Source organism: Toxorhynchites rutilus, chromosome 1 (genome assembly GCF_029784135.1).
Source record: "Toxorhynchites rutilus septentrionalis strain SRP chromosome 1, ASM2978413v1, whole genome shotgun sequence".
NCBI classification, from domain to species: domain Eukaryota; kingdom Metazoa; phylum Arthropoda; class Insecta; order Diptera; family Culicidae; genus Toxorhynchites; species Toxorhynchites rutilus.
Genome location: NC_073744.1, coordinates 44,407,697 through 44,435,177, shown reverse-complemented (window position 1 = coordinate 44,435,177; position 27,481 = coordinate 44,407,697). Strand labels below are relative to the sequence as shown.

General features: G+C 40.5%; 1 protein-coding gene across 2 annotated transcripts; it reads left to right on the top strand.

Annotated features, from left to right (window-relative positions):
- Positions 1-26,795, top strand: LOC129766010 (mitogen-activated protein kinase kinase kinase 4). Of its 2 annotated transcripts, none has more exons than XM_055766472.1 (7): positions 1-279; positions 13,416-13,610; positions 13,812-17,337; positions 17,399-17,687; positions 17,741-17,847; positions 26,057-26,236; positions 26,307-26,793. In XM_055766472.1, exons 1-7 carry the CDS (start codon positions 203-205, stop codon positions 26,355-26,357), a joined length of 4,425 nt encoding a protein of 1,474 aa, XP_055622447.1. In that variant the 5' UTR covers positions 1-202; the 3' UTR covers positions 26,358-26,793. The 2 variants fall into 2 exon arrangements, with proteins under 2 accessions (XP_055622447.1, XP_055622452.1); XM_055766477.1 differs by lacking the exon at positions 1-279 and adding an exon at positions 11,036-11,652 and having other exon boundaries at positions 26,307-26,795.
- The last annotated feature ends 686 nt before the right edge of the window (positions 26,796-27,481 follow it).

Genomic DNA, 27,481 nt, shown 5'->3' with positions numbered 1-27,481 from the left:
TTTCACTCTTCAATGAAGGAGGATTGTTTCTCGTTTGAATGTCCCAAGTTTGAATCGAGTGTAGTGAATCTGCAGATTTGTTTGTTTGTGTTGTTCGCTGCTTACTCCTAGGAGCGAAACAAAACATCAATTTGCACGATCCCTGTTTTGAGATAGTAAACAACTGTTCGAATGGTGAAAATTCAAAGTTTTTCGTATAAAAATGGCCGATTCAGACTGGAAGAGCCGAGTTGGAATTGATATCAACTTTAGCTCTGGCGAAGAGGATGACGATAGCAGGTATTGTCAATGTACCCATTAATTGCACTTTAATGGAGCGAACACAAGCATATGGATCGGACAAAAACTCAGACGTACAGTTTGTTTCTATGCGCATAGTTTTGAAACCCAAATTATTTGGATGTTTCGTGGCTAGCAGATTCCTTGCAGCCTGATGATGACATCTACTCTGAGAAGGTCATCGTTTGTTGGTTTGCTTTTCATCCATCGTTCACCGGCTGTTGGGGAGTTGATTCGTTTACATAGTTAATTAACACTGCTGTATTTTATACGCGACAAGCTGAGCGTGAGGTGAACCTAAATCTGTGTCTCTCGTTTGGTATCTCAATTCACATTGTTTACACATTGATAAGAAAATATGTGCAGCGATTAGCGAAAACATACCGGAATTTCGCTAGTTGGTATGTGTGTAAGGTGTTTTATTTTTAACAATACATTTGTGATGGTCACATTTAACTATAGCGGGTCGCTATTTAACTACTGATGCACCGAACTTTGAATTGAAGATTTTTGTGAGGTAAGCAGTTTATCGACTGAACGGAGGAATTATCTATTTCATTCTGATCGCGACAACGTTTCCTATTCGTTACATTGGTTTACCTGCGTAGACCGCATACGTAATGCTTGAGTGCATTTTACTATGCAACTGTTGGATTATCTCAGAAACGAACGCAACACTGCGTAGTGAATTCGATGAAATTGCGAGGAGTTGAATTTCTATGGTTGAATATATGAAACTATATATGAAACAAGCAGAATTTTTGTTTCATAAAATTATTGTTTATTTTCACGCTTTTTAATGATAATTTACAATCTCTTTTAGATGAGATGGATCAATAATTTCATAACCCGGTGATTGTAAACATCCTGTTTTTGAGAGTGCACTAAATACTTTCATCGCAGTTTTCTCGGGCAAACCGTGTTCCAACCATGATGAATCTGTAACGCTATGAGATTGATTTTCGGTGCTATCGTAGGTAACATGTCTTTGATTGACTCTATAGCATTCGTACCATTAATGGGTGAGATAGATTTGCCGGAGATCAATGTGAGGATGGTGATCTTTAAATGCAGGTCCATAGTAGGGATAGCATCTGGTCTTAGTTAAAAATCAGAACACCTGTCACATTTATGATTATGACCAAACCATTGTGATTAATCCATGCGGAAATGATGGCTTCTATCTTTTCACAAATACAGGAGAGTTTTTAGCGGTTTCAGAGTCATCAAACATCAAGCGCAATAGTACCGAAAGCACAAACCATGGGTATGAAACGCGAGAGATCCTTCTGTAGTCCAAATTTTCTGAGCGGCCGGATTTGATTTTTGCACCACATAGTTCAGCATGGATTTGGATTTCAACAAAATGACTAAATGTGAATATCGCTATAAGTCCTGGCACTTATGAATCACATATGAAGCGTTGGTCTCATAATCCTTAAGTGAAAAAGTGGTCCTTCTGGCGTCGGTAAAATGACATTTTTGTTTGTACATTCGAAAAAATTAACTTGGAATATCGAGAAAAAACACAAAAACAACACTGGGGCCGGTGTAACGAAATCTCTAACTAAAAATAGTTGAAAGATCTTGTGGGAGATGCAACTGTTACTCTTCCTACGCTCACAAAATTTTAGCTTTCAACAAAAGAGGTTTATTCAAAAATAAACTAAACAAAAACCTTTTAGTCGAATTTCTGACTATTTTATTTTTGTAAAAAAATGTCTTTTGGAGCGGAGGCTGTCAACACGGCTGAACAGAATAATGAAAAAGTTAATTTTCATTAGCGGGAATGAGAACAAACCGTCAGCGTTTGACAGAGAAGGTCCTTCAAGGGTTTGTTTATTTTAGAAAATTAATACGGGCAAACCTTTTTTGTATGGGGGATAGGGGCCGCACACAAAAATTCGTACAAATTTCACCAGTAGCTTCAAAAAATCGTGTTCGGAACACAATTTGAAAAAAAAAACATTGCAGGCTTTTAAACGCATGCGATATACTCACTCGCGATATTTTTCGGTGCAGCTCTTTACAATGGTGCGCGATATCTCGCGATAATCTGTCATAATCTGTCTGTCAAATCTGCATCCCTCTAATCATTCTGCGATTAGAAAAAATAGAAAGAATCATTCTGCCATTATTTGTTCTGGACAAGGTCGTACTAGATTGGTGGAACAAAATAATATCGCTTGTGTGAATGTAAGTATAAAATTCCAGATAGTTAATAATTGAGAAACTAACAAATTCAATTGAATATTAACAAAAACGTGTAAAAATAATAATGATTATGCAGCAATACGCTTGCAATAGATGATCGACTCAGCTCTCACTTGACGAAACGTTTCATATGTATAGCGCTGAACTTTTATTTCGATATATCGTTCCACCCATCTAGCATATTTTGTTCCACCTGTCTGATGTATGTAGTGTCTCCTGTCAAAGCAACGCGATTTTCGCAGCCAAAGCTTGAAGAGTTCTATCTTTTTTCGCACTGTCATGGACGATTTCGCGCTTTGCTCTGATTGGTTGACGAATAAAAACCGTTATTGAAATAAAAAAATCGCGCTCAATGGACATTAGGATATCTATCAATCAGAGATGCCAGGTTTGAAGACATGTTTTCATTTTGAAGACATTTGACTTACTATGAAGACATTTGATTTTGTGAAGACATTATGAATTATTTGAAAACATTTCAGTGTGATAGCGTACCTAAGTTTTTGAAAGATATTATTTTCACGAAATTCTAATTGAATTCAACAACAAAGCGACTTTTACTTCAAACTGTGGAGAACTTCAAGCAAGAATTCGAATGATTGTGATATTATATATTTCTATTATATTGGGCCTATACTAAAGATTAACCTAAATCCTTCAAAACGACCACTTCACAAATTGAAGTTTTTCCGGTTACATATCGTTACAATAATTAGTTTTATGGGTATGGTTTGAGTTACAACCAAAACTTCAAAGCTCAAATAAACGAATTGAGTTATCACAGGTCCGTTTTTGTGGAGCTATATCCAATCAATCAACGGTTTATCAAGCCAATTATCATTTCTAAGCTCATGAAATTTAGTTCGCAGTTGTGCAACATATTTATTATACGAGGATCGTTCAAAAAATAAGTTTCAGTGCCTCAGAAATCACGAAAAAAAATAGAGTTAGGACAAAAAACAAGGTGATCTTCGTAATCTACATTTTATTTTCTATTTTTCCATATAATCGCCGTAACGTTCGAGGCATTTTTCATAGCGTGGCACGAGTTTTTCTATTCCGAACGCGAAGTGCGTAGCGTCCAACCTTTTGAAATACGATGTAACTGCTTTACGAATTTCTTCAGTGTTATCAAATCGTTGACCGCCGAACGCCTGTTTCATCACCGGGAATAAGTGATAGTCGCTAGGGGCGAGGTCTGGGGAGTAACGAGGATGCTCGAACACAGCCCATTTGAATTTTTTTTCAATTGCTCTAGAGTTACGCGAGCAGAATGGGCCGCGCATTATCTTGGATGAGGAACACTCCTTTCGTCAATAAACCTGGCCTTTTGTTCTTAATCGCGGTTCTTAATCGATCCAAAACTTCACAAATGGTACGGTGATGAAACAGGCGTCCGGCGGTCAACGATTCGATAACGCTGAAGAAATTTGTGACGCAGTTACATCGTACTTCAAAAAGTTGGACGCTACGCACTTCGCGCTCGGAATAGAAAAACTCGTGCCATGCTATGAAAAATGTCTCGAACGTTACGGCGATTATGTTGAAAAATAGAAAATAAAACGTGGATTACTAAATCACCATATTTTTTGCCCTAACTTTATTTTTCCGCGATTTTTGAGGCACTGGAACTTATTTTTTGAACGACCTTTGCATTTATTGAAATTATTGAAATAAACTACAAAACCTTAAGGTAAGTTTAATAAAATGCGCTAAGCTACTAAACTTTGCTCAAAGGTAAGTTATGAATTTTAGTTTCCTCCAATATGATTGTGAAGACATTTGAAGACATTTTTCAGTACTATGTGAAGACATTTGGAAAAATCACCCGGCATCCCTGCTATCAATACAGATTGCAGTGAAACGTTGTGGGTGTAATTACATGGATCATTTGTGCAACATCGTATACCGTCGATGGGGGTGAAAATGGATCAAAAAAAGCTAGTTTTCGAACTTTTTGTTGAACAACTATCGTAAATTAGAGTAAAGCACAATTCTGATTACGTAGAAATATTCACTAATGATGAACACTAGTAAGTGTTCAAGGAATTGTTGAATAATATTAATTTTTCACTGAACTACGATTAAATGCAAGTTGACCCAAAGTAGTGAATATTTCTTTCCATTAAGAATTGTGTTTAGAAATCAATTTCTCAATAATTTCAAGATAATTTAACAACATGTAAGTGTCTTGAATGATTATTTGAGTTACGAAAATAGTGCGAATCCACCTAGAAGTGCGATGGAAATGTTTATATACAGCCATTCCATGTCAAACCGATATAGTGGTTCTCAAATTTTCGTGTGAAGAGATAGTTATGTTCTTTATCGTAAAACATTAACATAAACCCGTATTTTTTATCATTAGGAGGGTGATCATTTCCATTTCTGGGTTGCCCAAAAAATCCTTTTTTTTTAAATTCATAACTTTTAAGCCAATTAGCTAGTCTTTTTTCAAAAAGTATTATACTTGCAAAAAAAAATTGAATTTTGGTCTTGTAATTATTGATTGTACTTTTTTATGTTTTTTCATTGTCTCGAGACTAAGGGCGCTTTTTTTTCAATATTTTTTCTTGAAAGCTGAGACTTTTTTAGATATTATATCCAAAATTCAGAGATGCTTTATTTTTTGTTCTTAAGTTATGGCTTTTCAAAATCAACCGATGGTCCGAAAAATCGTTTCACCCTTTTTTCCAAAAATGACGTTTTTTTAAATTCATAACTTTTAAATTACCGGGCCATTCTTCGGCATAAGCTTCGAGTAACCGGTCATGTGCTGTGAGCGTCTCCGTTAAAGCATTGTTTTCGGTTACCGTTGGCTGTTATTTTTTTTTATCGCCCGGGTGTGCTTTTTTCGCGCGTTTTCGAACTGTTCGAGATATCGTAAAACGCAGTGTGAACTCGGAATTAGTGAGAAAAGCAGAATCATCAAAGCCTGGCAAGGCCAGCCGGCTTTCAGTTTTCGCCGATTTGTCGCCATCGCAATCGAAGTCGGACATCGGTGCTCAGTTGCACGCACACAATACCAGCGCGTTTCGCTGCTCACTTACAGCAGTGTGAAGGAGAGCATCACTTCTTAGTGGTGTGTGATAGTGCCGAGCGCTCAAGCGCTCCGATTGAGAAGCAAGCAGCGGTTGCCAGTTCATCAGCACTGGGGTGCATTGTGGTGAATAGAAATAAATAAGATATAAAATTTATTTTTATTTTTATTTTTTTATTTTTTAATTATTATTATTATTAAAACAAAATATTAGATTATAAGTACCAATTACAGAATGGCAGAAGGAGGGGGAGGATCTCCAGATATGGAGATCTCTGATGATGACTCCCCTCTGGTTGAAAAAATTAATAAAGGAACAGCGAAGACACTTAAACGCGTTCCTACATCAGAGGATGTTTCGTCCGGGGACGAGTCTGCTAACTCTAGCAAGCCCCCCTCTAAAAAACTTGCAAATATCTCCTCTCCAACCCCCCTCGTTCCTACCCCAGCTCAGATTTCGTCTCCCCATTCTACTGCGCCAACAAGGAGCGCTGTGCCACTTGCGGAGAGCAACATGTGGACAAATCCTGTAGTGCGATTGAGCAAAAGTGTCCATATTGCGGAGGAACTCCGCACGTGCTCTCGGCTTGTGAAACTTACAAGAGTCGCTGGGAGAAGCAGAAGCGTCTTTAAAGGAACGCTCGAAGCGCACTTTTGCGGAAATTTTGAAGGGCGCTTCTCCATTGGCCCAACAGCAACAACCTTTAACCGCAAACAATGTCTTCGCTTCGCTGCCAGTTGACGAAATGGAAGCGGATACAGCTAACGAGGGCACACCGTACATCTTCCAAGGGAATCCCCGGCGCAAAAATGTGACCACTCCCAAAGTTCAAGGACAAGCCCCTCCGGTTATACCCTCTGTTAGCATGCCTAAAAAATCGAGTGCAGCGGACAAGCGAAATCAGGTTCCTCCTGGCTTCCGTGGGAATAATTCACCTTTGAACGACCCAGCACTCGAAGGGACATCAAAAACCCCAACTGTCCCTATTTTACCGTCAAGTTCAACTTCCCAATAGGGATTTATAAAGTTGACTGACCTTGTGGCTCAAATATTCACATGCTTTAATGTTTCTGACTCCATCAGAACCCTTGTCATATCAATGCTTCCAGTATTAAAGACAATTTTGCAACAATTGATGCAAACATGGCCCCTCCTTGCAATGATTATCTCTCTTGATGTCTAATTCAAATAGAGAGGTCGGAGATATCACTGTTTTACAGTGGAATTGTCGTAGTCTTATCCCTAGATTGGATACATTCAAATTTTTAATTCATAAGTTCAATTGTGATGTTTTTGCTCTGTCCGAAACTTGGCTTTCTTCGCGAGATGATCTCTCTTTCCACGATTTTAATATTATACGCTTGGACCGTGATGACAGATACGGAGGGGTGCTATTGGGGATCAATAAGTGCCACTCATTTTTTCGAATTGACCTTCCACCTATTGGAGGGATTGAAGCTGTTGCTTGTCATGCAAACATCAGAGGAAAAGACTTCTGTATTGTCAGCTTGTATTGGCCTCCCAGAGCTGCGGTTAGCCGCAAGCAACTTGTTGACATGTGCTCACTCCTTCCTGAGCCACGATTGATCTTGGGAGACTTCAACTCTCACGGAACTGCCTGGGGGGAACAGTACGACGACAATCGTTCACTGTTGATATATGATCTTTGTAACAGCTTCAATATGACACTTTTGAACACTGGGGAAACAACACGTGTACCTAAACCTCCTGCTAACCCAAGTGCTCTTGACCTCTCGCTTTGCTCGAATTCACTATCGTTAGATTGCAAGTGGAATGTAATCCAGGACCCCAACGGTAGTGATCACTTGCCAATCAAAATTTCCATCACCATTGGGTCGAATTCTTCTGAATCTATAAACATGGCATATGACCTCACAAGACACTGGAAAAAATATGCGGACGCGATTGCTCTAGCCATCAATTCCAGAGATGGTTTGCCTCCATTGGAGGAGTATAACTTCCTTTCTCGTTTGATCTATGACAGCGCGGTTCGCGCTCAAACGAAACCCATCCCAGACTCCACTATTCGTCGAAGGCCTCCCAATCCATGGTGGGATAGCCAATGTTCCAAGCTTTATCAGGATAAATCGAACGCATTCAAAGCTTTTCGGAAACGTGGAACCATTGAAAATTTTCAATCGTATTTGGACCTTGAAAATCAATTTAAAAACTTGATCAAAGGGAAAAAACGTGCTTATTGGCGAAATTTCGTGGGAGGTTTGTCACGAGAAACGTCAATGAAAAAAATATGGAAAGTGGCTCGAAACATGAGAAATCGCTCTTCAACAAATGAAAGCGAGGAATATTCACATCTATGGATTTTTAACTTTGCACGGAAGGTTTGTCCTGATTCCGCTCCTGTGCAAAAAATTGTTCGAGATATACCACAAGATAGGTGCGATCTTGATTCCGAGTTTTCGATGGTAGAATTCTCTCTTGCTCTCCTTTCATGTAACAATTCTGCTCCGGGATCGGATAGAATTAAGTTCAACTTGCTGAAAAATCTCCCTGATGTGGCAAAACATCGCTTGTTGAACTTATTCAATCGGTTTCTGGAGCATAATATTGTTCCAGATGATTGGAGACAAGTACGAGTTATAGCTATTCAAAAACCCGGAAAACCCGCGTCCGACTTCAATTCGTACCGCCCAATAGCAATGCTGTCTTGTATACGGAAATTGTTGGAGAAAATGATCTTGTTTCGCCTTGATCGATGGGTTGAAACGAATGGCCTACTCTCAGATACACAATATGGGTTCCGCAGGGGCAAGGGGACGAATGATTGTCTTGCGTTGCTTTCTTCAGAAATTCAAATGGCTTACGCCGGAAAAAAACAAATGGCTTCAGTATTCTTGGACATAAAGGGGGCCTTTGATTCTGTTTCAATAGAGGTTTTGACAGACAAATTACACTCTCGGGGTCTGCCGCCTCTATTGAATAATATGTTATATAACTTGCTTCGTGAGAAGCATTTGAACTTTTCTCACGGAGATTCGGCAGTAAGTCGGGTCTCTTACATGGGCCTCCCCCAGGGCTCATGTTTAAGCCCCCTTTTGTACAACTTCTATGTAAGCGACATCGACAATTGCCTTACACAAAATTGCAGCCTAAGACAACTTGCAGATGATGGAGTGGTCTCTGTCGTAGGATCAACAGAATTCGACCTACAAGAACCCTTACAAGATACTTTGAACAATTTTTCAACCTGGGCCATTGGGCTAGGGATCGAATTCTCCACGGAGAAAACAGAGATGGTGGTTTTTTCTAGGAAGCATAGACCAGCAAAACCAAAGCTTCAACTTTTGGGTAAACCGATCACTCATGCTATGTCATTCAAGTATCTTGGGGTCTGGTTCGACTCCAAATGTACTTGGGGGGCCCATATTAGGTATCTGAGTAAAAAATGCCAACAAAGAATAAATTTTCTCCGTACAATTACCGGCACCTGGTGGGGAGCCCATCCCGAAGATCTTATAATGTTGTATAGAACAACTATTCTCTCAGTGATGGAGTATGGCAGTTTCTGTTTTCAATCAGCTGCCAAAACACACTTAATTAAACTCGAGCGAATTCAGTATTTTTGTCTTCGTATTGCGTTGGGATGTATGCCCTCAACGCATACCATGAGTCTCGAGGTTTTGGCAGGCCTACTCCCACTAAAAGATCGCTTCAATTTATTATCTCTTCGGTTCTTCATCCGGTGTAAGGTCATGAACCTATTGGTGATCGGAAATTTTGAGCGGCTGATCGAGCTAAATTTTCACTCCGGATTCATGAGTTCATATCATGAATTCATCTCCATGCAGGATGATCCTTCTTCGTATATTCCCAACCGTGTTTGTTTCCCTGACTACATCAATTCCTCTGTGCATTTTGATCTGTCCATGAAGCAAGATATCCATGGATATTCAGATTACCAACGATCGAGGATCGCTCCAACGATCTTCGATGAAAAATATAGGGGTATCAATTGTGATAATATGTACTTTACTGATGGGTCCACTATAAATGAGTCCACAGGATTTGGAGTGTTCAACGATTTTTTTAGCACCTCACACAGTCTTCAGAATCCTTGCTCAGTGTATATTGCTGAATTGGCAGCAATTCATTGGGCGCTGGACAGCGTCGCCTCACGACCTGTTGAACACTATTACATTGTAACGGATAGTCTTAGCTCTGTCGAAGCTATCCGTTCAGTGAGGCCGGAAAAACACTCGCCGTACTTCCTTGAGAGAATACGAAAAATTTTGAGTGCTTTATCCAGACGCTGTTATGTCATTACCTTTGTGTGGGTCCCTTCTCATTGCTCAATTCCGGGTAATGAGAGGGCTGACTCATTAGCAAAGGTAGGTGCGATTGAAGGCGATATTTATCAGCGTCAAATTGCCTTCAATGAATTTTACTCTTTAGTCCGTAAAAATACCATCGCTAACTGGCAACGCAAATGGAACGAAGATGAATTGGGCCGGTGGCTTCACTCGATTATCCCTAAGGTTAGCCTCAAACCATGGTTCAAAAGTCGGGACTTTATTCGCACCTTCTCCCGACTCATGTCCAATCACTGTTCGTTAGACGCGCTACTCTTTCGTTTCAATTTGGCCGGCAGCAATATCTGCGTTTGTGGCCGAGGTTACCACGACATCGAACACGTTGTTTGGTCGTGTGAGGTGTATCTTGTTGCCAGATCGAATTTAGAGAACTCCCTTCGGGCTAGAGGAAGGCAGCCCAATGTGCCGGTGAGAGATGTGTTGGCTCGGTTAGACCTTGATTACATGTCCCAAATATATGTTTTCCTTAAATCTATCGATGTTCGTGTGTGATTATCCTTATATCCTTATACCCTCCATTTCTTCCTTTGTGAGTAATTGGTCCGCTTGCTATAAACAGGAGAATGAAATGTAAATTCACAACAGATGTACGAATAGATTTAAGAATTGAGTGTGTGTGATTATCAACATTGTAATAATTTCCTTATACCCCATCCTTTTCCTGAGAAAAATATGTCACCCTTTTAATCTCGAGTCCACCGCGAGTAATCGGTTTCCCACATTACTAACCATAGATTTAAGAAAATTGTTCATATATATAGTTTTAAAAATATATTTAAGATTTCGGCTCCTTTAAACTTATGTAACTGAGCCTGTAAAAATAAACGAATTTATAAAAAAAAAAAAATTACCGGGCCGATTCGGATGATCGATATACTAATCGGAAGCCATATGAAATATCACATATTCATAAAAATTGGATTCTAGTCGCATAGATGTAGTCTAGTCGCCTAGGAATATTGAACGAAAACTGAAAACATGTTAACTTTGTAAAATCACTCGAAAATGAACAAAAACACCTCTCTGATATTCGGATGTTATGTAAAAAAACCTCAGCTTTTAAGAAAAATATAAAAAATATGATGACCTCCGAAACCATGTAAACTATGAAAAACAATTACAATCAATAATTATTTAAATTATAAAAACTAGCTCACTGGCTTCAAATTGATATGTCGTTCATCTGAGTCGGTCTAGTAGTTCGAAAGTTATGGATTATTGAAAAAGGTCATTTTTGAAAAAGGGGGATAAGTTAATTTTTCGGACCACGATAAAATGGAAATAAGAAATTAAAAAATAAAAATACGGGTTTAATATTTTACGATGAGGAATAAAACTATCAATTTTCATGAACATCTGACAATCACTATATCGGTTTGGCATGGAATTCAATTTTATGCTTGACCCATTCTCACCCCCACTCAGTGTAAATGAGAGATTATATTGAAAATACTGAAATTCGAATGGAAAAAAAAATTTGGTGTTCAAAATCAGTAATGACTCATCTGGCAAAACTTTCAAGAATAATTCTATCCAGTATTTACAATTTTAGTAGTTCAAAAATATTCGCAATATTTGTCAAGATATTACTAATAGTAACTTTCTCCATTTTTAACCCAATTTCACCCCCATCGACGGTACTAGAAATGGTACTCGGAAGCGGCGGCCTTTCGCAAACAAACCTGTGTTCCATCAATTGCCCGGTTAGTTTGAAACATAGGAGACGATCCTTTAATTAGGTCGGGCGTCGGACGGCATATGTTTGCTCGGTTAAGTAATTGCTATCTATTGTATTTCGGCTCCGGTGACGCTGATACGAAAGTACCGTGAAATTTCCAAAAAAGAATTAGAATACTCTTCGGAAAGAACCAACATTTTTATCTTCATTTTTTACAAAACTAAAATTTACTTCAAAACTATAATACCTACAAAATTTTGGTCAAAGAATGAAATTTAAGAAATTGTTTAAATCTTCATGTAAACAATACATAAATAAAATTTCACTGAAAAAAAATATTTTAAAGATTGAAATTATTTTTTCTCATAAACGTATTTTTTTCAAATTCGTATAAATATACCAGAAGTAACAGTGCCAATGTATGGGAAACTTGTTGGTAGTTATATGGATTATTCATATATTAAAAAATTCTTATTTACAAAATTATTTTGTTTAATAACTAACCACGAATCTATTCAATTTTTTACTTCAGTAAAATCGGAGAAGTGCTGGTCGACCAGGCCATGTTGCATCGATCGAAAAAGGTAGTAATCGGACGTAGCAATGTCTGGAGAATACGGTGGATGGGATAGGACCTCCCATTTCAGCGTTTCCAAGTATGTTTTGATCGGTTTCGCGTAAAAAACTGTTCATCGCCAGTAACGATTCGATGCAAAAAAAAATCCTTTCATTTATGCCGTTGGAGCAGCTGTTCGCATGTGAAAAAACGGCGTTCGACGTCTCGTGGCTTCAATTCATACGGCACCCAATGTCCTATCGGATATGGTTTGCTGAGCTACTCCAAGTGTTTCTGCAAGCTCTTGTTGCGTTTGTGACGGATCTTGATCGAGTAAAGCCTCCAATTCTTCATCTTCAAACTTTTTTAGTGGTTCGGAACGTTCTTCGTCTTCCAAGTCAAAATTATCACTCTTAAACCGTGCAAACACGTCTGACAGGTTCGCTCAGTTGGAGCATTGTCACCATAAACTTCCACCAAAATGCGATGACTTTTCGCAGGTTTTTTCTTCATTTTTAAGTAATGAAGTAACACTTCCCGCAAAAACACTCTCGTTGGTACGGAATCCGACATATTCGAAGTGGCAATAAACTATGTTGTTTACGCTTCAACTTTTTGGCATATACTGAAAAAGACGCCCAATGACAGTAGCTCCAACGAATGTGTGGAAATTTGATTCACTGGAATAATAATCAAGTCACGCCATCTGTTGTAAAACCGAAGAAACTTACCGGTACACCTAATATGTTCACGTGGACATTATCTATAGCCCCTCACCCCTGCCTCCAAAGTTGTCCACGTGGTATGTGGACAGCCCCTCAGACCTCTAAACCTTGAGAATGATTCAGTAGTAAGGGAGTTGAGTGCCGCTCTAGGTGAATTCCAAAAACTCTCGTGAATTATGACCTTAGAAATTGAATCCTGATTAGCTAATCGTTATCTACGACATTTCTCATAATTGTATGCGTTAAATTTAACACAACAAACACGATACTAGTTGTTTTTCTTCTCTATATCAGTTCTTTTACGTAATAATTCATAAAAAGAGACGAGCAGAAGTTTCGATTTTCGCCTATGGCATTTTAGAGTGATCAAGAATGCCCCCTCCAGATTAGATAAGGAACGTGATTTGCTGTTCGAGAAACACGTTTTCTCCCTTATTTGCGAACAGTACGTTCGATTGAAAAGGTGTTTCGTTTCGGTTGAGGCCGCTGCCGCGTTGTGAATTGCGTTGAAAACCGAAGGAATAATGTGATATCTTTCATTGTTTTTTTTTCTGTTATTCGCGAAACCCGCAGTAGTACCATTGTGGTTCGCCCGGAAGACGAAACGGATTTCGTGTGCGACGCCGACTGCAACTTCTCGCAGGAATTTGAGGAAGGACTCCGGATCTCATCGGTAGATGAAGTACTAAGCCAGTACGCGGAACAGTATGGTAGCACACCACCGCGGACAAGGATAAAGAACAAAAGCAGAAGTTCGCGCCAGAGGATGTGAGTATCCGTAGAGAATTTATAGCATTCGCCATTCTGGTTTTTCTAGTTGGTCTCTTCGAACGTCAGTGCGATTGCGAATATGATAAGATCATACGACCTTTGAGTGTTGGAAAATGCATTGCGCATGATAAGATAAGCTTTTGGCTTTCGGGTAAACATTTTGTCAATATTTTTGTTTTTATCTTCTTTTCTTTCCAGGGAAGGAAGCGTTAAAATGCGTACCGGTGGACGCCTGGCGCGTCCACGTGCGGATCGTCGCAACACCGTTGATTGTGCGATTTTAAATCAGATGATAATGGAACCGAACGGCTCGGAAGAGAAGGCTCGCACTGATAAGCGTTCCACACAGCTTCTTCGGGAATCCGAGCGTGAAATCAAGATGGCTGCGGCGGCGAGTACAATGGTTGCTAGGAACTCGACGAACTTTGGCCATTCCGGTGGCCCCATTGAGGAGCGAGCCGAGAGCATGCCAATTACTAATGTTCTGCCCTCGATGTCGGTTGGAGTGGTACCGGCACTGATCGAGTCATGTAACCGTTTCATGAGCGTCAAATCACGACCCGTGGGTTGCAGAACCTCGGCGCCACCGTTGGCGTTTGCTAGTTTCCGTGAATCTTCCGCCAACATAGGTGCGGCTATTCCAGAGAATAGAATCGCATTCCATGAGACATTCTCTAATTTGATAAAACTTGGCAGCATCGATAAGGATCGAACTAATCGTAGTGTGATTTCAACGGAGGAAAGATTATGGCAGACACACGTGAACGATCTGATTTGGCTGGAACTGCAGGCTTGGCACGCGGATCGCTCCGTTGATCAGCAAGATAAAATTCTATGTCAAGCGAGAAACGAAATCAATTCTCTTCTGAAGGAAATAATGGACTTCCGCTTTCAACGACAATTCGCTAGAACTGCAAGCGACGTGAGTATGGCAGATAGTGGGCTCGGAACAGATGCTACTTCCTCGACGGCTAGCTCCAATCGTCAATTTTGCTTCGGATGTTTGTCGATGTACTGTAAGGACTGTTTAGACATTCAGACGATCGCACTGAAACAGGTGGAAAATCTGTTGCTACGGCTGGAATCTAAAGAAGCGTTATTTCCATCCTCTAAGGCGATGGGAATGGCATTTCCGTTGTATCTCAGTGAAGAGTTTGTTGGGCGAGTAAAAGCTATGTGTCTTTGGTACAATATGACCAAACAGCATCGACTCACTCTGCTGATATTAGGGAAACTATTGGCTAGACTCCAGGGGAACAAGCGGGACGTTTACCATTGGCCGATAATGGAGACAGACAGCTCCACTAGTTCCTCTGTGCAAGAGGAGAATGGAGACAGCGGCGACAGTGGGCAGTGCGATTTGAGCTCCAGTTCAGTGGGTAGTTGTCCAGCGAAGCGTGTTCAATTCGTAGAAAATGGAAGTGCTACGGAAAGTGCAAACAGTGACGAGTCAGGTCGTGACTTCTCCGACTTCGAGGATCTATCTGTTCGGCGACATTTTTCCTTCACCGGAGATGCTGAAATGAGTCAGTATATGAACACGCTGAATTTTTATAGTGTCAATTCAACAACTGAAGCTAGTTCGTATTCTACCAACGATTCGACTACACTTTATCGCAAATATATCGAGAACGTACTCAAATGTAGAGGTCTCGGAAAATCACTGACATTTCTCCATCGATTGCACAATGTCGTGCTTCGAAAGGCACAACTTACGCTGGAAAAGCATAACATCCAAGAACAAGATGATCATCTTTTTGACGAGGAGGACGTTCCGTGTATTGAGCCTCCGCTGGATAAGGAACAAGAAAGTGAACTCCGCCGGTTCGGGGCATGGAGCAATGAAGCTAAGCAGCTGAATCTTCCCTCGTATGTTTCGGCGTTTATATTTCTGTCGTTGATTCCATTGGAGGTGATTCAGGAGTTCCTGCGAATGCGACTGGAAACTAGACCAATTCAGCCGAATCCTCTTAGCTTGGAGCAACTCATTAAAGAACTCAAGGAAGGCCTAACGCTTGCTATGATTCATCGAGAGCGCTTTCAGAAACACATTAACACTGCGCTGGGTGATCGAGAAACCGAACTGGACAAATACATGGCAGTGCTGGAGGCTTTCGATGGTACGGTGAAAAATATTTTCGGTTTGTATCTGGAGTATGCTGAGCAGTGGATTCTGGTAGCTACGCCCGACTGTCATCAGAAGGCAGCCCTGGACGAAGAATGGCGATTCACTAAATTACTTTCGCCGATGATTCCGGGGCAGCACGCGATGGCGGCCAATCGGTTCTGTATGATTGTGGAGAAAGTGTTGGAGAACACGGGGAGGAAAATGATCGCACGGTTGCGAGAGCTGGAAGATCAGATTAAACTGATCGATAGAAGTGATAGTGACAAATGGGGGAAGAAGTGGCAGTTTTTGGCCCTCTGCAGGGAGACACAGTACGTTTTTACATTTGCCAGAGATATAACTATGAAAATTATGGCGTTTACCAAAGGACTGTTTCGTGATCTTGAGAAAAGAGATTTTCATCGGGATCATTGTGATGATAGTGAAGAAGAAGCAGAACCAGGAGTAGTGTTGAGAAACATCGGGAAAACAAGCAGCCCTGTTTGCCAGGAAGTTGTGGACAGTTTGCGGGTGTTGAAGAAAAATGCCTTACTATTTCGTAATAAGTTAACATCGGTTATCGAAAACTTACAAGACGAGTGCCATGTGCGGAATATGGCAGATATGGACGAAGGTGACCGAATAGCGGTACTGTCGAGAACTCGAGAGATTCTTCATCAAGGGTATAAGTTTGGGTTCGAGTTACATAAAGACTTAACTAGGCTGTACGAAACTAAAGCGGATAACTGTCGAGATCGTGAAAGTGAACTGAAACTGTCGAATGCCGTAGTGCACTTCGCCAAACTTTGGATGAAGTTTGTGATGGAACGTTGCGAACGGGGGAGGGGCCTCAGACCCCGATGGGCAAATCAAGGACTTGAGTTTTTGATTTCGGCTTGCGATCCACAGTGTACTAGTCATCTAAATAATACCGAGTTCGAGGATCTCAAGTCCAAGATGGATGCGTGTATATCACATGTGATCGGAAGTATCAGAGAACCGGAGACACTTCGACGATCTCCGCGATCGCGGAAAAGTTCCCCGTCTCCGTCACCATCGCAGGGGCGTGCATCTATACCTACGATAACTTTATCGAAAACATTTCAAAATCAGTTGAGCCTGCGGGAGGATGGTGTTACGCTCAGGCCACATAATCTTGTGGACGCGAATGATATTTATCGGAAACAAACATCATGCGATGATGGTCTTCAAGAGGTGAAAATTCGCGTGCCGACGGAGCCACGGTTTGGCAGTAAACCATTGCGTCAGTTGCGAGTACGCGACGCTATCAACAAACTCGATATCGAGTTGGATGAGAAACTACGCGAACGGAATCTAATAGGTAATATGAAGGAAATAAGTTACTGTGATAAGGCACTGCATCGAGCGCGCAGTGTGAACTTCAGCTGGCATCGTGGCATTAAGATAGGTCAAGGGCGATTCGGAAAGGTTTACACAGCGGTGAATAATTCTTCTGGAGAGCTAATGGCTATGAAAGAAATCGCTATTCAACCTGGCGAAACGAGCGCTATAAGAAAGGTGGCCGAGGAATTAAAGATATTCGAAGGAATCAATCACCGGAATTTGGTTAAATATCACGGTGTAGAAATTCACAGGGTATAATTTGCAATGATTTTCAGTATTTTCTCTAATAAAGCTTCTGATCATGACTTCCCAGGAGGAATTGCTGATATTCATGGAGCTATGTCCCGAAGGAACGTTGGAAAGCCTAGTCGAAATGAATGGCGGGTTACCGGAGGCGCAGACACGTCGCTACACGATACAGTTACTGTCGGGAGTGAAAGAGCTCCATCGTCATGGTGTTGTTCATCGGGATATCAAGACGGCAAATATTTTCCTTACCAGGGATGGCAATTCTTTGAAGCTGGGCGATTTTGGTTCGGCCGTTAAGATTCAAGCTCACACTACGATGCCGGGGGAACTGAAAGGATATGTTGGAACACAAGGTAGACGTTTTGCCCTCCGATAACGCATTGAATCTTATGAATTCTATTCGCAGCCTATATGGCACCTGAGGTTTTCACCAAAACCAATAGTGAAGGACACGGTCGAGCGGCTGACATATGGTCCACTGGGTGTGTCGTTATAGAAATCTGTTCCGGGAAGGTAACTATTGAGTCGTTTTTTAACATTTTTCCCTCGATTTTATGTATAATAACTTCTTCAATTATTAAATGTTGCTACCTTGGAATGAGATGTCTTGTTTATTGTACGTTCTTAAATAAAACTAACGCTCGCTGATTTTTTTTGGTAAAAGTTGCAAGACGTTATCTACAGTTTCCTTTGCCGTTTGAGGCCCGTATTTCACCCAGTTCCCACATAGGTTACTCGCGACGACGCATAACATAAGAATTTTATCGATGATGAATTATCGTTTCTAAATAAATCGCAAAGCTAACCTCAAAATGTCGATTGCTAACGATGATTTTCAAGTTGCTGCAACCGTTACAGTGAATCTACCGGATTTTTGGAAGAATGACCCCCCGATGTGGTTTGCGCAGGCCAATTCGCCCTAGCTTGGATTGTTAGACCATAGACTTGACGTAGCCCTAAAGGAAATAGTCTAACGGCGTCAAATCGCACGACCGATTTGACGCCATTAGACTAAAAAAGACGTCTCGCCTGTCACACCATTTTTCCATTGCAGGATTTCGCCTGTAACTGGTGTTCCCAATTTTGACCTCGAAGTTCCGGTTTGTCGCGAAGTTTTTCACGAAGCGTTGCAGGTTGTCGTCTACCTCCCAGTTTGCTAGTCTCTTCAGAACTAGTGGAATAAGGGTTCGGTTGTACGTCTTCTCCAGATCCAGATTTACCATCTCCACGTGCTGTCAATTCTTTAGGGCTTCAACTACCGCCTCTCCAAGGGATGCGATATACGTGTTTGTGCCCATTCCCGGTGAGCTGAGAATTCGGTTTTCGTTTCTGAAGGCGCTTCCACGAAGAAATTGGCGTATATCAAGTTTCGTCTTAGCCATCTTAGCCATTGTCATCGGTAAAAGCGCAGATCCAGACTTCTACCGATGTGAATGGGCTGTCGAACGAGGCTCTCGGCGCATGATGATCTACAGTTATAAACACCAAGGCTACAATTCGGGAGTCAAAATCCAAAAATTCTCCTGGAATTCGAAATGGTTGTCCGTATACCAAATCTGCAGCAGTGCATTTTGAATCGTTTCTATAGGTAGTTCTCAGTCCTAATAGAATCAATGGTAATTTCGAGTACCAGTCTTTGCATTCCCACACATAATAGCTGCTTTGAGGGTCTTGTGAAACTGCTCAATCATACCGCTTGCTTGAGGATGATAAGCTGTTGTGCGTATGTGGTACAATATACGCGGAAGGGTGCGACTGTCTTATTTTCTGACCCCACAAAACATTAATTCGTATAACTTGGCATATTTTAAGTCATATGTAAAGTGGGATCAAATCACAAACGTATATACGGTCTATCAACTATATCACTATCGTAAAAGACTGATTTTCCACATCATATAATAGGAGTACCGGTAAATTTCTTCGTTTTGACGTAGGACTACGTCTTTCATTTCTATACCGGGGTGTAAAATCAAAGTTTCGAAAACGAAAGCGTTACGCCGGAGACCGAGATTTTGAGCGTTAATAGCTCCTAAACATCTGAACGAAATGGTATGATAAACACTTCATTCGATAGATAAAATGTCTACGCGTTATATACTTGTTACTTTTTGATCCAAAAACTTGTTTCAATAGTCTTAAAATTGCTTTCAAAACAGGCTATTGAAATCACCAATCGGTATATAAGCGAGCGGCGCTCGGAAATCCACTCAGTTCTAATTGAACAGCGATTGGAGCATGTTGTCGCTGTTGCGGTGAAGCTCTTTATTTATCAAGCGCGGATGAACGGTGTCACCAAGAGCCTGTTTGTGCACCCTAGGCCAGAAGGGAATCTATCAGGAGGAGAGTGATGCCACAAACGGTTCCCTGGGAAGACATCGCTACACACACATACACGCGCGGCTATTAACAGGTGGTTATCGAGTTGGCATTAACCACTGGTGGGCTTCCAGTATCGAGGAAAATGTGGAAATATCTAATCGTTACTGAGAATAATCTGCCAGTTCCTTTGGGAATTTTCAAAATATATTCATGTGAAAGAGTTTAATTGAATGTTTTCTATCCATGTTACACTGTGACCAAATATGTTTCAATCAAGTGCTATTAACAGGTGGTTATCGAGTTGGCATTAACCACTGGTGGGCTTCCAGTATCGAGGAAAATGTGGAAATATCTAATCGTTACTGAAAATAATCTGCCATTTCCTTTGGGAATTTTCAAAATATATTCATGTGAAAGAGTTTAATTGAATGTTTTCTATCCATGTAACACTGTGACCAAATACATTTGGTTTTGTGGTTTTTCAATCAATCGCAATTAACAGGATAGCTTCAGGAGATTATTCTTCCCCATCAGTAGGATATTTCCGTATCCAATATTGTATGCGCCCGCAATCGATTATTGCTCAGTCGCCGAAAGTTCCGAGCTCAGAGAGTTCATTCCCCTCTATTTTGCCTTCCAAATTGCCATTGTAAACCACACCTTCTCTCGATTCAATCACACACAAAAAGCATACTTAAGCGATATTCTGGTGGTGAGACACATTCATTTTTCGTGAGGACATCGACAAGACAACATCGTTGCCTAACGTGCTGGAGGAGGTGGACGGCGAAGGATCGACACATACACGCGCAGAACTCTTTTCGTTAGGATGCCATTCAGCATCGAGAAAGTTCCGGAAAGATCTAATCATTGCTGGAAAATAATCTGCCAGTTCCTCTGGGAATTTTCAAAATATATTCATGTGAAAGAGTTTAATTGAATGTTTTCTATCCATGTAACACTGTGACCAAATATGTTTCAATCAAGTGCTATTAACAGGTGGTTATCGAGTTGGCATTAACCACTGGTGGGCTTCCAGTATCGAGGAAAATGTGGAAATATCTAATCGTTACTGAAAATAATCTGCCAGTTCCTTTGGGAATTTTCAAAATATATGCATGTGAAAGAATTTAACAGGTGGTTATCGAGTTGGCATTAACCACTGGTGGGCTTCCAGTATCGAGGAAAATGTGGAAATAACTAATCGTTACTGAAAATAATCTGCCAGTTCCTTTGGGAATTTTCAAAATATATTCATGTGAAAGAGTTTAATTGAATGTTTTCTATCCATGTAACACTGTGACCAAATACATTTGGTTTTGTGGTTTTTCAATCAATCGCAATCAACAGGATAGCTTCTGAAGATTATTCTTCCCCATCAGTAGGATATTTCCGTATCCAATATTGGATGCATAAAACCTTGTGCCTCCAACGTAACGCTCTCGTTTTCGAAGTTCTCCAAATATTCATTCATTCAGAATGAATTCAGATTCAACTTCATACAAATGATCTCTATATCAACGAGAGTCCTACGTCACCCTTGCGGTTATACCATAGATATAACCCACTTCCTGTTTTTTCCAAGAATTAATGCTTTATTCTGCGAAAATAGTTACAAATTTAATATTCAAAGTATAGCGCATCGCTAGTCACAACTTTTTCCCATCTTTCTGGCAACTCACGGATCCTTCTGCGGAAATAATCAGCCGGTTTGTCGGCTAACCATGAATCGATCCAATTTTTGACTTCATTTCTTTTATGCCGTTTGAGCAGTTGTTCGCACGTGAAAAAAGGGCGTTCGACGCCTCGTGGCTTCAATTCGTACAGCACTCATTGTCGTATCTTTCGGATCATTCCCATTGCTTTTAAACGATCGGATATGGTTTGCTGAGCTACTCCAAGTGTATCTGCAAGTTATTGTTGAGTTTGTGACGGATCTTGATCGAGTAAAGCCTCCAATTCTTCATCTTCAAACTTTTTTTGCGGTCCGGAACGTTCTTCGTCTACCAAGTCAAAATTACCACTTTTAAACCGTGTAAACCACGTCTGACACGTTCGCTCAGTTGGAGCATGGTCAGCATAAACTTCCTTCAAAATGCGATGAGTTTCCGCAGCTTTTTTCTTCATATTGAAGTAATGAAGTAACACTCCCCGCAAAAACACTCGTTGGTACGGAATTCGACATATTCGAAAAGGCAAAAAACTATGTTGTTTACGCTTCAACTTTGTGACATATACTGAAAAAGACTCGCAATGACAGTAGCTTTCCAACGAATGTCTGGAAATTTGATTCATTGGAATAATAATCAAGTTATGCCATCTGTTGTAAAACCGAAGAAACTTACCGGTACACTTAATATGTATATCAAGCAGATACAGTTCGTGAGTCGCATAGACGTATACTTGAAATCAATGTAGTACTGCGAAAAATCGTGTTACATGCTTTGAAGAATCATTTAACAGTAAATCATATTAGATCGTAATTGTGGTCATATTACATCATATTAGAAATTTGACATATCAAGATCCGCGATGTCGTTTGTACAATGTCGACGTCTGGTGGTGATACGGTAATTTAGCGATGCAAATTAATCTGTACCAGATCAGCAGGCCCGGAAACAACTTTAAATTGGGAATTTGAATGAAATTTTTCACTTCATGTTATTTGATTAGTTAACACACGTAGTACTGAACCTTAACCATTTATATATAAATTTCAAGACATTTCCACTACAATACAATAGACGACCTGAAATGACATATCTGATTGCATATTTTTTGTATTATATTAGACTGTCAAAAAAGTCCTGCGGTATTTCCGCGAGGTGTCGTTGTAAACGCGTAGTTCTAGTTGTATTCATTGTATCGAGTCATACTATAGCTTGTTGGAAAGGTTGCTATAATATAGTCCTTGACAGTGTTTTGTTTGGTTAAGTCGTTCGTGAGTTATAGTGTCGCAAATATAGAGCAAAATAAAGAGAAAATCCGACATATTTTACAGTACTACTATGACAAAGGCAAAAATGCATCTCAAGCTGCCAATAAAATTTGTGCAGTTTATGGACCCGATACAGTTTCCATTTCCACCGCACAACGATGGTTTCAACGTTTTCGTTCTGGTGTAGAGGTCGTCGAAGATGCGCCACGCTCCGGAAGGAATTGGAATTGCGACAAAATCGCTGAATTAGCCGAGAAAGACCGGCATAGTAGCAGCCGTAGCATCGGCCAAGAGCTGGGGATAAGTCATCAAACCGTTATTAACCGTTTGAAGAAGCTTGGATTCACAAAGAAGCTCGATGTATGGGTGCCACACACGTTGACGTAAAAAAACATCTTTGACCGTATCGATGCATGTGAATCGCTGCTGAATCGCAACAAAATCGACCCGTTTCTGAAGCGGATGGTGACTGGCGATGAAAAGTGGGTCACTTACGACAACGTGAAGCGCAAACGGTCGTGGTCGAAGCCCGCTGAAGCGGCTCAGACGGTGGCCAAGCCCTCACTAACGGCCAGGAAGGTTCTGCTGTGTGTTTGGTGGGATTGTCAAGGAATAATCTATTATGAGCTGCTTCCCTATGGCCAAACGCTCAATTCGGACCTGTACTGCCAACAACTGGACCGCTTGAAGGTAGCACTCATGACGAAGAGGCCATCTTTGATAAACAGAGGCCGCATTGTCTTCCATCAGGACAACGCCAGGCCACACACTTCTTTGGTGACGCGCCAGAAGCTCCGGGAGCTCGGATGGGAGGTTCTTTTGCATCCGCCGTATAGTCCGGACCTTGCACCAAGTGACTACCACCTGTTTTTGTCCATGGCGAACGAGCTAGGTAGTCAGAAGTTAGCCACAAAAGAGGCCTGTGAAAATTGGCTATTCGAGTTTTTTGCCAATAAGGAAGCGAGTTTCTATAACAGGGGTATTATGAAGTTGGCATCTCGTTGGGAACAAGTCATCGAACAAAACGGCGCATATTTGACTTAAAACAGATGATTGTAACAAATTTTATGAACAAATGAAAATTCAAAAAAAAAAAAGACGGGTGGGTAATGTCGGGGACATAACCGGAGTGACGTAGGACTATACAAAGGGGACAGCTTTTGTTAAATATATATTTTAAATATATTGTTTTCTTCTTCTCCTACGTGAATACCTACCTATCTACCTGAAAAATGGATTAGTTTATTGTTTACTCTTTATGAATATGTTGATGGTTCTGAAAAGAACCTTTGGTGTTGTGTTTTTGTTATCACTCGATATACCCATCTTGTTCGGCTAAACCTTCCTGTTTAGCTATTGCGTTTGCCACTCGCCACAGCTTTCACAGTTGGAAAATTTCTTCCCATCCAGCTTGTGACATGTTGTTCAGTAAATTACATTTAATGCGACGTGCCGGAGAAACACTTTGCCACTCACTGAAACTAATTGTTGCCTTGATGAGCGCCGAACCGAAGCTGCTCTGTTCTAGATGCGGGTTTTCTGATTGTCGTGAGCAGCTTTGCAAGCCAACTCGAGCACTCTGACGGCCGAAACTCTATAATCGCTGTTAGGTATACTGGTGCTCCGGCACCAATCCGTTCGGCCTAGTTACCCTTGCGGAGCAATCAGTGAATGCGACCAACAGGGAACTGCACACCTGCACGATTCGAGTGGGACTTTGCCTTTCCCTTAACTTGTCCTCCTTTTTTACGTCCACGATGCCGATGCCGTACAACCACACGGGTTTACTATTTGAAAGAAAATAAGATATTTTTTTGGGATCCGCGTGTTTTATACTCTAGCGGTACACACTCACAGGATAGAGACAAATCGGCAGGCCCTTTGAAAACTCTACTCTATTCTACTCCAGCGCTACCACCTCCGCCCTCTTGCCATGAGAAAGGCACTCGATCCCTCGCCGTCCAGCCCGTCCAGCAACGATGTTGTCCAGTCGGTGTCCACACAAAGAATGATCGTTACGGCAGCGGAACGGGGATTTTTAAGCTGACTGGCTGGCTCGAGAATTACGCATGTGTGAGACTGCGACCAGAGTTTCGTTCATTTTTTTCTTTTTCCTTTTCAATCGTGCTTCATTCTATTTCGCTGCTGCTCTGGTTGCCCGTTTTGTTCGGTACGATTTGAGGAGCACAAAATGGACCAATCAAAAATGGGCACATAGTGCATTTTGACAATGCTTGATATTTCACAATTATTCAATTATTTATCTCAAGAAAAATGAAATGTTATTCGTTATGATAGATGCGTAGATATATTTCCTCTCAATTGATGCAAAAACCTTTGCGATCTATTGAGAAATGCTCGAGTTATAAGCGTTCCAAATCTTGCATTTTTTCCTACTTGTTCAGTGCCTAGATTTCCATTTAACCCCCTATATCTTCCGGTTAGACGTAGTCCTACGTCAATATCGCAGGACTTTTTTACAGCCTAATATGTACGAGTTTTGACTGCTCTAGAATTATACTTCAGCTTATCATTCAAACAATGGGACTTCGAATCCCATCGGAACCAAGTTTTTTTTAACCATCACCGCCACTCATTTTAAATATTTATACCCCCTCCTACTAACAGTGTTCGGTGGGTGTGTTCTCCAAACGCGGAGGGGTTGTTTTGCCCGAAACTGGTTGAGGTCAATGAAGATCTAGCTACGGCAATTTCTTTTTGTTGAGAAGCGATGGTTTCCTCTCTCAGGATCAATCGCTGCTCCATGGGCAATAAAATGTTGGTCATCTGGTCTAATCTTTCGACCAACTTAATGGTCCCTGCCTTTTGGGCAGTCTCGGTTGCGAGCTATTATTTTTACTTGACCATCGTATCTTTTATCCGGAGCAACCTCCATTTCTAGCAGTCTCTTTGCCTGTTTCGATTTCCGCATTTTAGATCAAGCACTTCCACACTCCACTAATGTGAGCCTTGACAGCAGCGTTGAAACAGACTTCGGTGTGGCTCGAGGCGAATTTCGGCTTAAGTTCGGAAACCGGTTTCACATCTTTGTGAATGTGTGAGATTTCTTCTTTCTTTCTTTTCTTCTTTTTTTCCTTTGGTTACGGAAGCTTCAAATCTAACGATTCATTCGTCTCCGAAAATTATAAATAAATCAATGAATAAATTCTTAAATTGAAACAGATATTTCAGAAGTACATTTAATATACCATTGAAGAAAAAGGCTGAAAGTTATACATCTTTCATGAATCTCCAAATATATGGATGGTCTTATCATTATGAAAAGCACTGCACTTATTATATACATAATTTCAACGGAGCTCTTACACATCTCTAAAAATCCAAAAATTATAGATTGGTTCTAACGTTATGAAACAAAGTTTATGTAACTTAAATGTGGCCCTGGAGAAATGCAGTTTCATTTCCATACTGCGGAGTATTAACGTGATTCTCTCTTTCCAGCGACCATGGCATCAGTTTGATTCCAATTTCCAGATCATGTTCAAGGTGGGCATGGGTGAAACACCGGAAATTCCCAGCTGTTTGTCGGAGGAAGGTTATGACTTCGTGGAAAGTTGTTTACAGCACGATCCGAAACAGCGCAAAACAGCCGAAGAACTGTTGCAGCACAATTTTTGTAAGGTGAGGAAAAGACGGCATCTGGAAATTCGCAAATAATAAATGATCTCATGCGCACCATTTCTACTTTCAGGTTAACGATGAGAGCATGGCTTGTTTCTCGCCGTTGCCAGTCAAGATGTGAGAAATGTTCCGAACACTATACGTCCGAAACTTTTCGAACAGGAAAAACAATTACGAGTACTTGAAAAGACTGTTCAGTATTGATTCTATAGCAGCGATCAAAGTTGATTTTTTTTACTTAATCTCATGGTAAGCCGGGGTTTTCCATACATTCCAAAGACTCGTCGTTGGTGTGGGTCGATAAACGAATTCAGTTGTGAACATTGAGAAGAGGAAAATACGAGGTATTAATGAATTGCATAGCATTCATCATAATTAGCACTGGTTATCGAGCAACAGTTGAACTGAACCAATTAAGACACCTAAAAAACAAGATATACACAATATATTGGATGCTGTTAATATAATGTTGATGTAAATGCAGAAAGTGTATGTCGGAATTTCTGTCTAAAACAGCCGAAACATATGCAGGTTGTCTTCTAGATTTGTTTTATTACTACACTCAGGGTAACTTCTAACAGTATTCACATTCTCCATAAATTATTGCACCTATAAAATATAACTCATCTTTGTTATTGTTGTGTTGAACGTACATAGTTTCATTTCCTCTAATGACGTTAGGAGCTTCGTTCCGTTTATAGCGATCTTCCAAGTCTTCAAATCGGCACTGTACATATATTTTATATATAGTTCGTGACATTAACCACAATATTTGTCTCATTTTTAGAACAGATATATAACTGTAACAATAAATAATATGTTTCATTACAATAACGGTAATTAAGTTCTTGAGTTATGATGGAGAGGGTAATATGAATCATTTACTCAAACAAATTTAACCAATTTTACTAAGATTTCCTGGTCACAAACAGGCAGTATGTAGACGATGATATATTTTTAGGTAACACTTTAAGATAAGATAAATCAACGGAAAAATTCTAGATTTGTCAAAGCTTTGTCAACTTATATCATGGATCATTTCAATTTCTCAGATCGTTTACTGGGTAACGACTATGGATTTGTGTTCTTTGCTACAAAATGTTCTGACTTATTCAAATTAAAAATTGTTTCACTGAATTTTGCTTCCTTCTTTTCCACTCCTTTAATAAAGAAAAGCGACTTTCTAATTTTGATATTGCACTTAGCACATGGAAATTTATTTTGTCGCCGCGCATGATTGGAACT